The sequence below is a fragment of the Myotis yumanensis genome, unplaced genomic scaffold, assembly GCF_028538775.1.
Source record: "Myotis yumanensis isolate MYYU_CA2020_CCGP unplaced genomic scaffold, mMyoYum1.0.hap1 SCAF_3, whole genome shotgun sequence".
NCBI lineage: Eukaryota > Metazoa > Chordata > Mammalia > Chiroptera > Vespertilionidae > Myotis > Myotis yumanensis.
In genome coordinates, this window is record NW_027223754.1 from 149,797,804 (window position 1) to 149,814,792 (window position 16,989).

The window sequence follows — 16,989 nt, forward strand, 5'->3', positions numbered from 1 at the left end:
TAAGCTTATCTAGGTCTTAATAAAGTCTGTATTAAATTCCAAAAGTGATTTATTACTCTTTCTTTCATACCTGGTACAAGAACAGGAATGTGCTGTGTTAGGGCCCCAGGTAACACATTTACCAGTTCAGTTAACATGTTAAAACAGCACTGTCGAGTCTTCACACTTTTTTCTTTCATCTGTTTGTGCAAAGCTTTAACAATGTTGGGAACCTGTAATTATCACACATTCATTAGCTGTTTCAGCTCCTGGTATTTCTTCAGTACACTTAACACAAATTACAGTGGATGAAGAGAATGGGAAGAACTTATCTTTTCTTGTTAAATTCCTAATTCCTCTAACTGCTAACAAGACTATTAGATATAAACTTTGCTGCATCAATTCTGTTCTCTTGTAACTGTATTTGCTTGATACCGACACAGAAATGCACAAGACTAAAATATAAATCTAACCAAATAACAAAATTTTCAACCAAAATATTTAGAGCATAATTTATAAATTTTTTTAAACATGAATAACACAGAAAAGCATGAAAGGAAAAAAGAGACAAATTATGGAAAAGAAACCATTAAATGAGTCCTCTTTTTTGCTTTTAGTTTGCCATTACAATGGAATCAACCTCATATCAAACAAGTAACATGGGCATGATTCAAAAATATAAGCTTCTAAATTTTCTATCCTAATGTTGTTATTAAAACCTAAATAGGATATTTACTAATAAATCTTATGAATGCCAGGACACAGCCACATATCATATCGAACAATGATCTGAGAACTACACACAAAAGAAAACACCTAATTCATCCAACATAATCAGAATTCCCTGTGTTTTTACCTAATTTCTATACACTTATTCAAATGCTTATGTCACCCATATACTTTATCTTACTTCTTTCTATAATTAATCTTCAATGTTTACCTTTAAAGTTCACCACAAATCTTTTAAATTTGTACTACTTGAAAACAAGATAGATACGTATATACATCCCATCCTCTGGTTTAGTTGTTTAATCTGGCTCACATGTTTTGTAATCTATAAAAATGGACAAATATGCATCCCACTGGGCTGCAACAGGGATTACATGTATGATAGGAAAATGCCTACCACATACCAAATGGGAGCTATACAGCTGTAGTGTTTAGGATCTTAAAAAAGATGACCTAAAGTGAAAATGTGTATTTTATTAATCATAAGAGCTGCCATTTACAAGTGCTTACTATGTAGAAGGCACTACATTAAATGTTTACATAGATCATTTCTTCTATCACTACCTTAGGCAGACAGTTCTAAGTAAAACCTTATTACAAATGAAGAAAGTGAGGTTTAAAAAAATGAATAAATAATCTAGCCTGGCTGGCATGGCTCAGTGGTTGAGTGTCGACCTATGAACCAGGAGGTCTCAGTTCAATTCCCAGTCAGGGCACATGCCCCCGTTGCAGGCTTGATCCCCATGCAGGAGGCAGCCAATAAATGATTCTTTCTCATCAATGATGCTTCTCTCTCTCTCTCTCTCTCTCTCCCTCTCTCTCTCTCTCTCTCTCTCTCTCTCTCTCTCTCTTCCTTTCCCTTCCTCGCTGAAATCAATAAAAATATATATCAAAAAAGAATAAATAATCTTTCCAAGATCACACAGCTAAATTAGGAATGAAGCCAGTTACGAACGCAAGTGAGGAGTTAGAAGCCGCTAGGTAGTAAGGGACAGGACTATGAGGAGATAATGTAAAGTGGAAATGCAGCTAACCCCTGCAGGCATGAGTAGGAACCAGTTCATCAGCCACACCCTGTCCCATGTAAAATTACAAGAATGAAGGGCCCTGATTATGAGGTGGACACACAGGGCGGGGAAAGTAAACGGGAACCCTGAGATTTAAAATGTGTATGGATGTTGCTAGGGCTGAATTTTTCGGACCAACCAATGGGAAGTTAGCAGGACACATTAACTCCTAGACAAAGAAGCTTCCATGGCAACTTGTTTGGGTCCCCTCCCTGCAGCAGGGAGCTTTTCTGTAGTAACATTTTGCTTTGCTCATCTCTTTGTCCCTGAACTCATTCTTTGATTTCTCTAGACAATGAACTCAGACTCGAACAGAAAATTGGTATCACAAGTAGTCCGACCCCACTAAGATTTCTCCATTAATATCAAAGATAAAAATTACTTTACTGAATCATAAATTTTAATATTGTTTATCCAGTAAAATCAAGAATACTTCAATCACAATAAACTATTTACAAGTAACATAATATGAACATACATAAACTACTATACAAACATTCCCCAGAACTTGGTTTCACTAAAGATGTTCTGGAACTCACATTTCCACATTAAAAATACAATTTTAAAGATCACATTTACTAGCATGACTTTCAAAACCATACTTTTAAACTGACCTGACTCTGAAGCATTGTTAAAGGTGTTTCTCCCTGTTCCATTGCATCAGGGTCACACAGCCAACTTTGCACAGGACGAGTTTGTTTCAAAAGAGAAAGGTATGCATGAAAAACATCTGCCTTTACATTTTCTTCACGCTCTTTAAATCTGGATATCAGAGCAGGAGAGACTGTCTTGTAGAATTCTGCAAGCATTTCATGCCTTGTGCTAACGACAGCATCCAAGCACTTAGCAGCTGCACGTCTCACTTTCCAGCTCATGTCATCATCATCACTGTATTCATCATCACTCCCTAAAGAGAAATTTTAACATTAGGCCATTAATCATAGGCAAGTTTATTGTTTAACACAGGAAGTAAATTCATAATTAAGATAGTTTTCTAACTTTTCACTAACATATAGGGAGTGGATAAGTTTATAAAGAACTAGAACTTAAACAGATACAGTTAACTTTGATAAATTAACCTCTAAATAAAAATGATCATAATTATGTTTTTTGTGTGTTTTTTTTAATCCTCACCTGAGGATATTTTTCCATTGATTTTTAGGGAGTGTGGAAGAGAGGGGAACAGACAGAGAGAAATATCAATGTGAGAGAAACACATCAACTTGTTGCCTCCTGCATGAGCCCTGACCAGGGCCTGGGCCAGGGAGAAGCCTGCAACCAAGGTACGTATCCTTGACCGAAATTGAACCCAGGACCCTTTGGTCTGTAGGCAGATGCTCTATCCACTGAGCCAAACTGGCTAAGGGCACAATTATGTTTTTAATTTGTTAAACATTTTGTCATTTATAGCGAGTAATGAGCTGCTTATTAACCCTTTAAAATCATTAACACATTAAACTTATTTAGAACAAAAATATCTGTAAAATCATATATGCCCCAGTCTTTTAAACGATTTGAATTAAAGTTCAAAATCAAACAATCGGAGAGTTTATTAGATAACTAGTGGTCAGTGCACGGATTCTTGCACATTGAAAGGAAATTAATTAGAAGAAAATTTTTTTTAATATATCACTATTTGCCCTATAATAGAAGTGTCAGAGATTAAAGGAAATTAGTAAAATGTATATGAAATAATATATAAATTGATTAATAAATAAATAACATGATATAACAACAACAACAACTGCGGGAGGGATCACAGAAGGGCTCCAGGGCATGTCTGGCCCATCTCACCCAGCCCTAATTGGCCAGACCCCAGCAGCAAGCTAACCTACCGGTTGGAGCGTCTGCCCTCAGTGGTCAGTGCGCATCATAGCGACCAGTCAAACGGTCAGACACAGCATATTAGGCTTAAATATATATAGATTCTTGAAATAGATTTTTGGCTATAGATGATGTGATAAGAAAAATGGCTATCAATCCCAGGACATTCTGTAGAACTAATTTTCTGGGGATAAAGAGAATTCTGACATCAGCTTTCTTTGCAACTACAAGATTTTTCACTAAATTTGTTAATGGGGAGTTATTAGGAACAAATATGTATATTCTCAACCTTTCAAGATACTGTCTTAATGTAGTTTAAAGAACTACACTGTCTCAATTATAACAAGAAAATTCTGCCCATATAACAATAGAGCATCATCTTCTCCAAACTCCTATTAAGCCTTGAAACAATATTCTAACCATAAGCATTAATAATTCCACCTCATTTATGTATACCTGATGCCTTTTGTGTGTGTGAAATCTCTGAAAATTATTTCCTTCTAACACCATCAGTTTGATGAATCAGTGGGTAACACGAAGTCAGGAGGATGGTAAAAATATTAACAGTTCTAAGGGCAGTCCAAAATTATCTAGTAAGAATTTTGCTATTCTTAGATAAGACTAAAGCCCCAAAATGATTCCTCACTGGGGGGAAAAAATATCATCTCTTCATTGACTTATTTCCCAATTAGCCAGTGAAAGGTAAATGTAGCCTTAGAAAATCCTAGGATGTATAATAAAATTGTCCAATCTCTAAAAGTTTACTTAATTTCCTTTTAGCACATTATAGGAAAACCCAACCAAATACTGCTAAACCCAAGACATTTGATTTATTCACCAATACCTACTGGAATAAAAATTACAAAGTGCTATTAAAATAGACTATTTAAAAGCAAATAAATAAGTGAAGTTTTTCTCACAGCAACTCAACTATGGGAATAACTTTGCAGGAATTCATTTTATTTAAAAAAAGGTTGTAAAAATTCAAGCATCCTAATCACTGAAATTATAATATGTAAATTGATAAAGCAGCTGAAGTTGTTTTATTTTTCAATGTAAGTGCACTAAAAGCCAACAATCCAAACCTGGAATATATACTGCTACAGCTTCTTTCAAATGATAGTCCTATTAGAAGCTAAGATTTCCCTTACTGAGTGCCTACTGTGTGTCAAGTACCATCCTAGGCACTAGGATAAAGCAATCAATAACGAACTAAAATGAAAATCTCTGCCTTCATGAAGCTGACATCCTGCTAAGTGGAAAATAATTATAAAATGTTGGAAAGTGATTAAGTGTATTTAAAAAAATAAAAGTGCTGAAGAGAGAGATTAAGAGTATAAAATAAGGGAAAAGCCCTAAGATGGGGGGGAGAGGGGAGAGAAAAGTGAAAAAAAGTCATCAGGTATAACCCCAAAGTTTTTGGTCTGAGAAACTAAAAAAGAATGGAGGTGTCATTCTGAGATGGAAAAGGCTAAAGAAACAGGTTAGGCAGGGGATGGAAGAAGGGCTGGGGAGAAGATAGTTTATAGACATCTAAGCAGCAAACAAAACAGCTGTATACATGAACCTAGAATTCATAGGAAAGGTCTCAGATAAAGATAAAATTTGGATTTTCAGCTAGAAGACTAGACAAGATAAACAAAAATATCCTATCTAATAATTGACAAACATGGTAATTTACCATACCTTCGCTACACCTCCCTTTGGCTAATCAGCTCGATAAGCAAATTAACCAACAAAGATGGCGGCTAATTTGCATTCTGCAGGCAGGGCGAGCCAGTGCGAGCCGCCATCCGGGCCCCGGTGTGCCATCTAAGCCCCGCTGCCAGCCGAGACTCCCGTGTGCGGCCCTGGGCGGCAGGGCTTGGCAGTGCGATCGGCCCGAGGAAGCCCTATTCTTGCAGGAATTTTCCTGCAACGGGCTTCTAGTAAGTGTATAAGAGAGAAGTTCAAGGACTGAGCCCCAGAACACTCCAAATCAGTGGTCAGGGTGATGAGATGACCAATATGGAGACTGAGGAGTAATCACAAAGATAGGACTAAGACCAGGAGAGTGTGGGTGGTATTCTGAATGTTAAATAAAGAAATGCTACTGAGACTGAGTAACAGGCAGAGGCAAACATTTGAGGTCACTGGCAATCTTGTCCATCACTGGAAAACTAAATTCAAGAGAGAAGGGGAAGAAAAGAACTGGAGAGCCTTCTTTTAAGGAGTTCTGCTGTAAAGGCGAAAAATTGGGCAGTAGTGGCTAGAGCATAATATGGGGTTTAGAGGAGTTTTTTTGTAAGTTGTTTTTGTTTTGTTTTTAAAATATTAATGAAATTACAGAATTTAGAGGAAAGTCATTATGTAAATTCCCTCAAAGAATCAAATGAAAAGGTATTATAAAAAATAACAGGAAATCCACCAACCTATATACCTAGTAACTTATCCATTTAAACATCTCTATTATGATTCTCTTAATACAAGCAAACAAGAAAACATGAACAATCCCTATGTCCTTAAGTGCTACTCCTTTCCAGAGTAGATACCATGACATAAATTTTAAATAATAGCACCACATAAACTTTAAGAGCCTGAGAAATGTTTAGATTATTCATGAATAATCTAAAGTTAAATAGAGCCTCAAACAACATTTAGGATTTTTCATGAAAGTAGCTATGTATCAAACCAACCACACTACTCTGAATATGTTTATCTACAGGTATAGCTATAAAAATAACATTCATTTCCCTCATTACCAAAATGCTACATAGAAAATTTGAAGAACAATGAAGGACAAAAATCTAATTGCTAGCCATGAGAAAAATGTTACATTTTTTTCTGTATATTTTAAAAAAATTGTTAAAAAACAAAACCCACAGGCCCAAAATGTCATCATTGTTGTTAAAAGTCCGTGATACCAAATCTAAATTTAATACCTGATCTAACTGCAGTTTCAATCTGAAACATCAATCTTAAATAACTACTATGGAATATTCTGGTTAAGCACCAGTAAGGTAATTTGTCACATAGGCCCTCTCCATCCTCCAGAGAAGAGGGAATCTGCATAAATGAAAACCCTTCCCCTAAGAAAAGAAGTCCAAGCCCCCAAATAATCCTTTCTTTTCTTTTGCTAATAACTTCCTTGCCCCACTCTTCTTCCTGTAAGATCCTTCTATTTTGTACAACTCTCAGAGAGCCCTTCTAGTTGCTAGATTCATAAATCCCTTAATTAAAGCCAATTAAAATCTTCACATTTACTGGGCTGAAGTTTCTTTTGTAATGAAATAAAACTGGGATACTGTTACCTACTTTTTTATTCAACTTATTAACTGCTTTAGTAAATATTTTTCTACATGACTTTGAAAATACTGTATAACAGTTCAATACCTGGTTTTCCCATAATTTATTTAATCAATTTGCTATTGTTAAATATTGAGGTCTTTTCCATTTTCATTATTATCCTATATAATAAAAGCCTAATATGCGAATTGACTGAACACGGAACAACTGGTAGTTATGATGCGCACTGACCACCACGGGGCAGACGCTCAACGCAGGAGCTGCCCTCAGCCCACAGGACAGCCAAGGCGGGTATTAGCTGGGGGGTCCGCCTGATCGCAGAGGGAGGCAACCAGCGGTTGGGGGGTGGGGCCGGCCAGTGAGTGGGCTGGTGGTGCCAGGCTGGCCGAAGCAGGTACCAACGGGGGCACCCTGATCACCCCACAGATCGGCCCTGATCGCCGGCTAGGCCTAGGGACCCTAGGCCTCTAGTAAATTTTGTGCACCAGGCCTCTAGTAAATAATGAAATAGTGCAATTTGGGGTAAGAAATCAACTCCATCTGTAACACTGGTCTTTCATGAAAATTTAACAAACAAATTTCTTCTACTTAATTTGAAATACCTTGGTCATCATCATCACCACCATCTGCATCCATGGCATTTTCATCTTCATCTTCATCATCGTAATTATAATTCGGATCGTAGGTAAGATATTTAAGACAAATATTTATAATGGTAGAAACATGAGGATATACTTCCTTAGGACATCTGAAGAAAGAAACAAAAACTATCTTGAGTAACTACTTTTCTCCTTGATTCAATACCTGCTGTTTTGCTTTGTTACTAGACTTTTTCTTAACCTTTAATATAGCACAGGAAAGTGGAACCCAGATTTTTCAACACCAATGACCCTACATCTTTTTCTTCCATTGGATTCATTTTTAAAAGATTTACTTTAGCCTTCACATTTTAACATCTCTTAAGTCGGAATGATTTTTATTTTTTAAAATATATTTTTATTGATTTCAGAGAGGTACGGAGGAGAGGGAGAGGGAAACATCAATGATGAGAGAGAATCATTGATCATCTGCCTCCTGCACACCCCCCACTGGGGATCAACCCAGGCATGTGCCCTGACCAGGAATCGAACCATGACCTCCTGGTTCATAGGTCAACGCTCAACCACTGAGCCACACCAGCCAGGCCAGAATGATTTTTATAATAAATGGTATGTCAGGGTTAATGTGGGGTAGAATAGAAAGAAATACGCATACAGTAGTCCCCCCTTTATCCATGGGTTTATGTTCCAAGACCTCCCCAGTTTGAACTACAGACAGTACTGAACCTTATATATATGTGTGTGTTTTTTCCCTATACGTCATACATACACTTACATGACTTCTCTTTGGCATATCAGAATTGCCAGCATTACTACTCTTACATTTGAGGGCCATTACATTCATGCGCTATATAACAACTTTTCGGTCAATAAAGTACCTCATGTATGACGACAGTGGTCCCATCCTATATAATAAAAGCCTAATATGCAAATTGTCCCCTCGACAGGGAGTTCGAGACGGAGTTCAACCAGGGGGTGGAACTGGCTGGCCAACCACCCTACGGCCCCTCCCCGCAGCCTGCGGTGGCAGCAGGCAGCTGGGGGAAGGGAAGCCCCGACCGGCAGATGGCATCCGCTAGGGATGCTACCTGTGCACGAATTTCGTGCACTGGGCCTCTAGTAAGATTATAATGAAGCTGAAAAACTATCGCTGTCTTAATGCAATGCATTTCACAAAGACTTACCACTGTTACAACCGTTTACAGTATTCCGTAAAGTGACATGCTGTATAGGTTTATAGCCTAGGAGTTGTAGTGGAACAGAATTTATCACCTCAAAATATGTCTTTTTGGCAAAAGGATTATATTAACACTTGGAGTGCGGGTGAATTTCCCGCCAAAATATAAGATGGCTCTGTCTTTTGGTTTTGTTCCATTCACCAAAAGGGTGGATTACAAACAAATATTTGGTAATACGCAGTTACAATCGGCCCGAGTTTACACGTTTCCCGCACTCCACCGCAAATCTATATGAACCGAGTTAAAGACGGCTCCCGCAGAGTACGCGCAATTCACGCGAGCCGACTTAACTCGTTTCCCGCACTCCAAGTGTTAAGCTGGTTAATTTTAAGAAATAGCAGACATGAGAAGCTCTGAAGACCAAGTATAAAGTACCCTTTGTAAAAGATATTTACATTTATAAGGGAAATCTCTATTTGTAATGGTTTCTCCCTGGCTATACCAGGAAGAGGGTATAGCCAGGGAGAAACTTGTATCAATGAAGGCGGCCAGAACTCAAATCTTTATAACAAACTTACTCTTGTTTATCTTGCTTTTCCTGGTAACATCCCCAAACTGACTGCTCTCACACCTAACATCATCTTTTCTCTTCAACTAAAGATAGTATATCTAAGGGGTGTATCTTCAGCCATTTTGATAAGTCAATTTTCGTGGGTCTCTCCCATGTAGACATGAGATACACATGTTATTAGACTTTGTTTTTTTTCTTTTAATATATTTTATTGATTTTTTACAGCGAGGAAGGGAAAGGAATAGAGAGTTAGAAACATCGATGAGAGAGAAACATTGATCAGCTGCCTCCTGCACATCCCCTACTGGGGATGTGGCTGCAACCAAGGTACATGCCCTTGACCGGAATCGAACCTGGGACCCTTCAGTCCCCAGCCCGACGCTCTATCCAGTGAGCCAAACCAGCTAGGGCTGTTTTTTTTCTTGTCAATCTATCTTATTACATGGAGTCTCAACTAAAAACCTAGAAGGGTAGAGAGAAAATTATTTTTCCTCCCCTACAGAGCAATAGGCTATATTCCACATGGTCTCAGTATGTGGTAGGCTATACCATCTAGGTTTGTGTAAGTACACTCTGATGTTTGCACAAGGAGGAAATCACCTTAAGAAGAAATATCTCAGAATATATCCCCTTCATTAAGCAGCAAATGTCTGTATTAAAAAAAAAAAAAAAAGCACATGCAACAGATAACAGAAACAGCTATTAACTAAAGGTCTGGTAGCATATACAGCATGGATATGTTGGACAAAGGGATGATTCGCATCCCTACAGTATGGTGCAAGACTTCATGAGGCTCCTCAAAACAGGGTGCAATTTAAAACTTATGACTTTTATATTTTTGGAATTTTCTATTTAATATTTTTGGACCAGTTGATAGTGGGTAACTGAAAATAGAAACCATGAATAAGGGGGGACCACTATCTACTGTATATTTTCAACAAATGACTACAGGATTAAGCCCCTATGAACTTGCTCTCTTTAACAATTAGGATTATTTGTGAAAATGTCAGTGTACATCCATCTAGGTTTGATTATCTAGCTGTATGTTAAGAAGAAATAGCATATAAATGCCCCAAAATAAAGGAATAATTTGTTTCTCAATTAAAAGGACAAAAACGATTCCCACAATTTCTGATTTTAACAATTTGATATGACTACAAAGCTACTTAAAACCATTGGGTGCACCAAGGTATTGCTGCAGATAACCAGAGAAGTCTCCAGACACTGTATTGTCAAGACACTGTACTGTGCTACTACACTGTCAATTCTAGGCAAAGAGGGGAAAACTCTGTTACATGGCCCCTTCTAGTACATAATTGCATTTCTTTTTTTTAAATCAAGGTTTCCAATTGAGACCCACTGCCCTAGCAAAATGTATGTGACAGGCCTCAAAAACTATTGAAAAGAAATTCACTATACATTTATACATTTCTGGCCTGATTCCAGGCTGTCAGTAAAATAACCCATTTCTACTCACCCACTTAATCTAGCTCTTATTATTTTAAAGAAAAAAATTTTATTTGAAAAAATAGAGATCTTAGTAACTTACCTTCTCACAAATGATTCAAAGGCTTGAATGCAGTACTCTCTTAACTCATCATCATCTACATTACAAAATTTTACCACCAAAGGAATTATCTTCTCAAGGTATTCACCTAAGAAAAGCATATTGGTTCTTAAAAACATTCATTAATACTTTTTTTTAATTAAAGAAAACTTGAAAATATTTAAACATTGCTTACCTATTCTATGACCAGCTTGCCTACTAATAGCAGCAATACATTGTATGTAGGTTCTTGTTGTTGACATGGAATCATTTTTGGACAACTCTGACAAAAGATGTTCGATAAGATCTACAAAAACTATATTTCCACAGCTCATAACTAGATGGCCAAGAGCAATAATGGTTCTTTTCCTCACTGCAAGTCTAGGGCTGGTCAACTGGGGGAGTAGACAGGTCAGAATTGAAGGATGAAAATTAACAAGAAGTCCTCCTTGCCTTAAAAGAAAATTAAAAAAAAGAAAGAAAACAACAAATAAATTCAAGATGTTTGAGCATTACTGAAATATCTGGCCCCTGAACTCAATGTATTCAATGAGCAAAAATTTACATGACATAATCCAAAATCAGAATGAAAGGACAACTAAATTCTTATTATCTCTACCAACCCAACTAAAAACTTGAGCTAAGTGAATGTAGTTTTGAAATTTGTATCCCTAAATTACCACCTTCTGGAATCTAGACTTATATTATCCAACCAACCGACTTGGGAGTACATTAAAATTTAAAAACACAGTATGATTTTGTAATTTTCCCCTTCCCAGATCTATAAAACAATGTTCTCTATTAATAGCTTTCTCTTCTCTATTACAGCTCTTTCAGGGTTCACAAATCAAAAGTATCTCTTAACTACCCCCTCTTTCCATTGTCTTTCTTCTACACATCTGTATACTAAATTTCACTTATCCTGTTGCTCCAACCCTTTCTTCCAAATCATTTCACATATAATGGTTCAATTAAGTCAATAGCAGTCAAATATCTATGTGCCAAGACAATCCTAGTAAATCAAAGCACACAGAGGACAAAAAAGTCTAACTGAACTTTCAATACTTCCATTTTAAACCCTAAAACACACTATATTTGCAGTTAGTATTTAGTCTCATTCTGCCTTATATTATAGCCATTTGCATTCTAATCCCCTATTGTAGAGTATAAGCCAGTGATGGCGAACCTATGACATGCGTGTCAGAGGTGACAAGCGAACTCATTTTTTTGGTTGATTTTTCTTTGTTAAATGGCATTTAAATATATAAAATAAATATCAAAAATATAAATCTTTGTTTTAATATGGTTGCAAATATCAAAAAATTTCTATATGTGACACGGCACCAGAGTTAAGTTAGGGTTTTTCAAAATGCTGACACGCTGAGCTCAAAAGGTTCGCCATCACTGGTTTAAGCTCTTAGTGTGTCAGGATGATACCTCTTCAATATGTACCACATGAAGTCATTTGATTATTTATTTTCAAGTTGAAGTGCATTAGCCACAACTAACACACAAATAATGATGACATAGAATGATTATGAAAATCAAGGGTAAACTGAAATTGATAGGCCTTTTAAGGTATTTTCCCCTATGAGTTGTTTAGATCTTTGTATCTCCCCAAATTTGTCTTCCAGAGGAAAGTAGAAAAGCAACAAATGTATAAAGACAAGTTCCTTCCTCCTCAAAAACATGCAGTGTAAACTTGAAGTTTACAAATATTAACTGAAAAATTTGCCATGACTATACATCTTATCTCAGTAGATCATTGTATTCATGAATATAAGAGTAAAATAAAACACAAAAACTTTGCTGAAATATTTTAAAATCAGAAATTTATTTTTCCCTCATTCCTAACCACACATATTTACAAAACAGCCACAATTTAACCGTTTGAGTCCCAAGCAGCGCGATCGCGCTGCTGAGATTTTATGTCGAGAAAACATAGGATTCGTTTGAGTCCCAGGGGGTATTGAAAAAACATGTCGAAGAATCCCAAACAGCGCAACCGCGCTTTCTCTAAATGAGTACGAAAAGACCCAAACAGCGTGATAGCGCTTGTTTTATTTTATGTCGAGAAATACCAAGCAGCACGACTGCGCTGCTTGGGACTCAAACGGTTAAACATGAATAATTCTATATCAGAAGGGGTTTTTAATAAATGCACATAATATTTATATTACAACTAATACAAATTATAGGCACGGCACGTTTACCTGCTCAACATATCAGCCATAATATCCAAGGCTTCTAGCTGAACAGAGACATCTTCCTGCTTTGCTATCGCACTGGTAAGACGTCCAGTAATCTTTTTACATACATTAGCAGCTAATGCAGAGCCTGCATGAATAAGAAACCAATTATAATTTCAAGGCAAGTATTTTAAATTCCACCTTATACTCATGGAAGTTGCCAAATATTCAACAACTTTAAACTTGATTATGAGACTGATTCAAGAAGTCCGTGTCACAAAATTATGTATTTCAAAATAGGTTGTTTCTCAATAAAATAATTTATTAGACATTCACAAAATGAGAGATAGTAACTGCAGAAGGAGTACGTGACCCAGGGAAAACAATATCGATTCAGATAGGCTCTCCTGGATATCAATTTCTATTCATGGCATAAATGCCAATTATGGAGTCAGTAGTAGCTGTAAGTGCTTGGAAAGCAGCAATGAGATTTTTCTCTATTGAAGTCTTCTTTACCAGTAACCTAGACTTTTAAATTTTAGTGAATTTTAAAAACTAATGATCAAACACAAACAAAAACCAACATGGTGTATTAAAAAAGAGATAAGTGTAATCTCTAATAAAATTCATTCCAATCCAAAGATTCGATAACTTCATTACAAAGTGAAAATGTTGTTCCAGAGAACTCATAAATCACGGTTACTATTTTAAAGTAGATTTAGGTTTTTAAAAAGTGAGAGAGAAAAAAATTTTGCAAGAATCTGAATGGTTAACAAGAAATCAGCTAAAAACAAACGTGTTTCAATGAGAAAAAAAATAGGGAAAATATCAATATAGTTAATTCAATTATAAATAACCTACTTGAGTTGGGTGAAATAATTGCAGTTTTAAGGTTTTTATTTACTTATTTTTTAATTTATTTTATGTTTTTATTGATTTCAGAGAGGAAGGAAGAGGGAGAGAGAAACATCAGTGATGGGAGAGAATCATTGATCGGCTGCCTTCTGAATGACACCTACTGGGGAAAAGAGCCAACAACCTGGGCATGTGCTCTTGACCAGAATCGAGCCTGGGACCCTTCAGTCCTCAGGCTGACACTATCCACTGAGCCAAATGGCTAGGGCGAGTTTTAAGGTTTTTAAAATTATCAAGTAGTTGTAAGAGATTCAACCTTACCTGAAGATACTAGTAAACTGAACTATTTCACAGCTGTCTTAATAGTGTTCAATGTTTTATATCATAAATTCTAAAGCAAAGCAAAATTAATATTGAAAATAAAGAGCAAATCAGAAATAACTCATGATTTTGATTATCTTTTGCCTCATTGCATAGGATGACATAACTATTCTATAGTCATGGTACATCCTAATAATAGACAAACATGGTAATTGACCGTACCTTTGCTACACCTCCCATGGGCTAATCAGCACGATATGCAAATTAACCGCAAACAAAGGTGGCGGCTAATTTGCATACTGCAGGCCGGGCAGACAGCGTGAGCTGCCAGCATGAGCCGCCATCCAGGCCCCTGTGTGCGACCGCCTGCCTGCCTGCCGCCTGTGATCGGATGCGGTCCTGGAAGCCCCAGAAGCCACCTGATATGGCAGTAACTCTATCAGTAAGCACTCTGAAAGTCAGTGACATAGATTATGAGGATGAATCAAAAACAAAACCCACTTTTAAATATAAAGACACATATAGATTAAAAGTAAGTGGATTAAGCTGCAGCCTGTTTTGCTCAGTGGATAGAACATTAGCCCATGGACTGAAGGGTCCCAGGTTTGATTCCAGTCACGGGCATGTACCTCAGTTGCTGGCTTGATCCCCAGTCCCTATCAGAGCATGTGCAGGAGGCAACCAATGAATGTGTCTCTCCCTTTCCCTTCACTCTCTCTAAAATTCAATGGAAAAATATTCTTGGGTGAAGGTTAACAAAAACAAAGGAAATGGATTAAGTAACATTAAAGAGATTATAAGAAAAATATATTCCAAATTTTGTTAGTTGTATAATGGTTATGTTTAAATTATTAACACCTAAGAAATTGGGTGAAGGGTACGTATAATATGCTGTAGTATTCTATAGGGTTTTTTTTTTACATGTATGAGATTATTTCAAATTAAAATATTAAAAATTAAAAATTAATAAAATATTAATTGAAATGTATCTGCATTACATGAAAAATCTCCTAATTGATTCTAGCATAATTTATTAAATTGTGCTAAAATTTACAAGGGTTCAATTAAAAAATATCTTAATTCTAAATGATATAATAGAAAATATATAATAGTGCAGTTATAAGCACTTATCTAAAAATAAAAATTTAAAGAAGTGAATTTAAAGAAAGGATCAGCCAAAGAAAATATATGCACAACCCATGGACACAGACAACATTATGGTGATGGCCAGAGAGAAGTGGTGGGCAAGAGCTGGGTAGAGGGGGCAGAAGGGGGGAAATAGGGACATCCTATATAATAATAAAAGGCTAATATGCAAACTGACTGAACAGCAGAATGACCAGTTGCTATGATGTGCACTGGCCACCAGAGGGCAGACGCTCAATGCAGGAGCTGCCCCCCTGGTGGTCAGTGCACTTCCATATGGGGAGTGCCACTCAGCCAGAAGCTGGCTCATGGCTGGCCAGCGCAGAGGTGTTGGCAGGAGCCTCTCCCACCTCCGTGGCAGCACTAAGAATGTCCAACTAACGGTTTAGACCCGGTCCCTTGGGCGCCTAAGCCCTTAGTTGGACATCCCCTAAGGGCTCCCTGGCTGCCAGAAGGATGTCTGACTGCAAGCTTAGGCCTGATCCCCCAGGGAATGGGCCTAAGTCGACAGGTGGACATCCCCCAAGGGGTCCTGGACTGCAAATGGGCGCAGGCCAGGCTGAGGGACGCCCCCCCGCAGTGCACAAATTTTTGTGCACCGGGCCTCTAGTACAACAATATTAAATCTTGCTCCAACATAAGAATCATTCAGATATTTAAATTCCTATGAGATACTTAAATCCAATAAAATAATTAATTTAAAAGTGAATTTTTAATTTTTAATAAAAAATAAGACTCGGCTTTTTTTCTTAGTTGTTCAAAGGGATGATTACCAAAGATCTTTTTGATGGACACCTCTCTCCCTCCCTGACCAGGAGGGAGGAAAAAAAAGAGAAGAGAAATATCTCCAAAAGGAAACAGGAAAAAAAAAAAACAGGACCTTGCTTACTTACCACTGGAAGCTGGTGGAAGTTCTCCAATTACTGTTTTAAGGCCAATACTTGAAATATCTCGAAGTTGTTCTTTATCAGAAAGCATGTTAGTGCAGAGGGTATCTACAATTGTCTCTACTTGGTATTCTTTCACTTTACTCACTAAGGGCCCAAGGCTGTAATATAAAGAAAAACAAAAATTTTAATCTAGATAAACATAAAAACAGAAAAAAAAATAGAAACATTAACTTTCCTGCCTAGCACCTGTCAACACAAAGTAAACACACTATGCCAAAATCATAAAGAGTATACAAATAAGGGCATAAAAGAAATTCTTGATATATAAACTCCTTGCAGTTAGTTTCTAATCCCCCCTCCCCACTGATTTCCATTATAGTATAATGAAACTTAAGATAGTACTACTTTGTTCACCCAAAGCATCTGTGGTATATGCTTTTCATATTAGGACTAGAGGCCCGGTGCACAAAATTCGTGCACGGGTGTGTGTGTGTGTGTGTGTGTGTGTGTGTCCCTCAGCCTGACCTGCACCCTCTGCAATCCAGGAACCCTCAGGGGATATCCTACTGACTGCTTAGGTCTGCTCCCCATGGTTCTCTGCTCTCTGCGGGGCGTGCCTGCTCCCAACTGCAGCAACTGCCAAACAGGCCATGCTGGGTGCTGCCTGTGGGCCGCACTTGCCTGCTCCCCAGTTGCTAAGGCGACGGCCAAGCAGGCCATGCTGGGTGCTGCCTGTAGGTGGCGCTTGCCTGCTCCCAGGTCGCCACGGCGACGGCCAAGCAGGCCATGCAGTGCTGGGAGCTGCCTCCT

The 16,989-nt window shown here is 37.5% G+C and overlaps 1 protein-coding gene across 2 annotated transcripts in view; it reads right to left on the bottom strand.

Moving 5' to 3' along the window:
* The window catches only part of CAND1 (cullin associated and neddylation dissociated 1), a 52,404-nt gene that overhangs the window by 13,427 nt on the left and 21,988 nt on the right, over nucleotides 1-16,989 (bottom strand). For both annotated transcript variants that reach the window (XM_070409775.1, XM_070409776.1), the window contains exons 3-9: nucleotides 16,183-16,337; nucleotides 12,992-13,115; nucleotides 10,975-11,231; nucleotides 10,782-10,887; nucleotides 7,487-7,632; nucleotides 2,390-2,682; nucleotides 71-212 (exon numbers count right to left, since the gene is read on the bottom strand). In XM_070409775.1, the coding sequence (XP_070265876.1) occupies nucleotides 71-212; nucleotides 2,390-2,682; nucleotides 7,487-7,632; nucleotides 10,782-10,887; nucleotides 10,975-11,231; nucleotides 12,992-13,115; nucleotides 16,183-16,337 (1,223 nt within the window). The remainder of the gene's footprint in view (nucleotides 1-70; nucleotides 213-2,389; nucleotides 2,683-7,486; nucleotides 7,633-10,781; nucleotides 10,888-10,974; nucleotides 11,232-12,991; nucleotides 13,116-16,182; nucleotides 16,338-16,989) is intronic.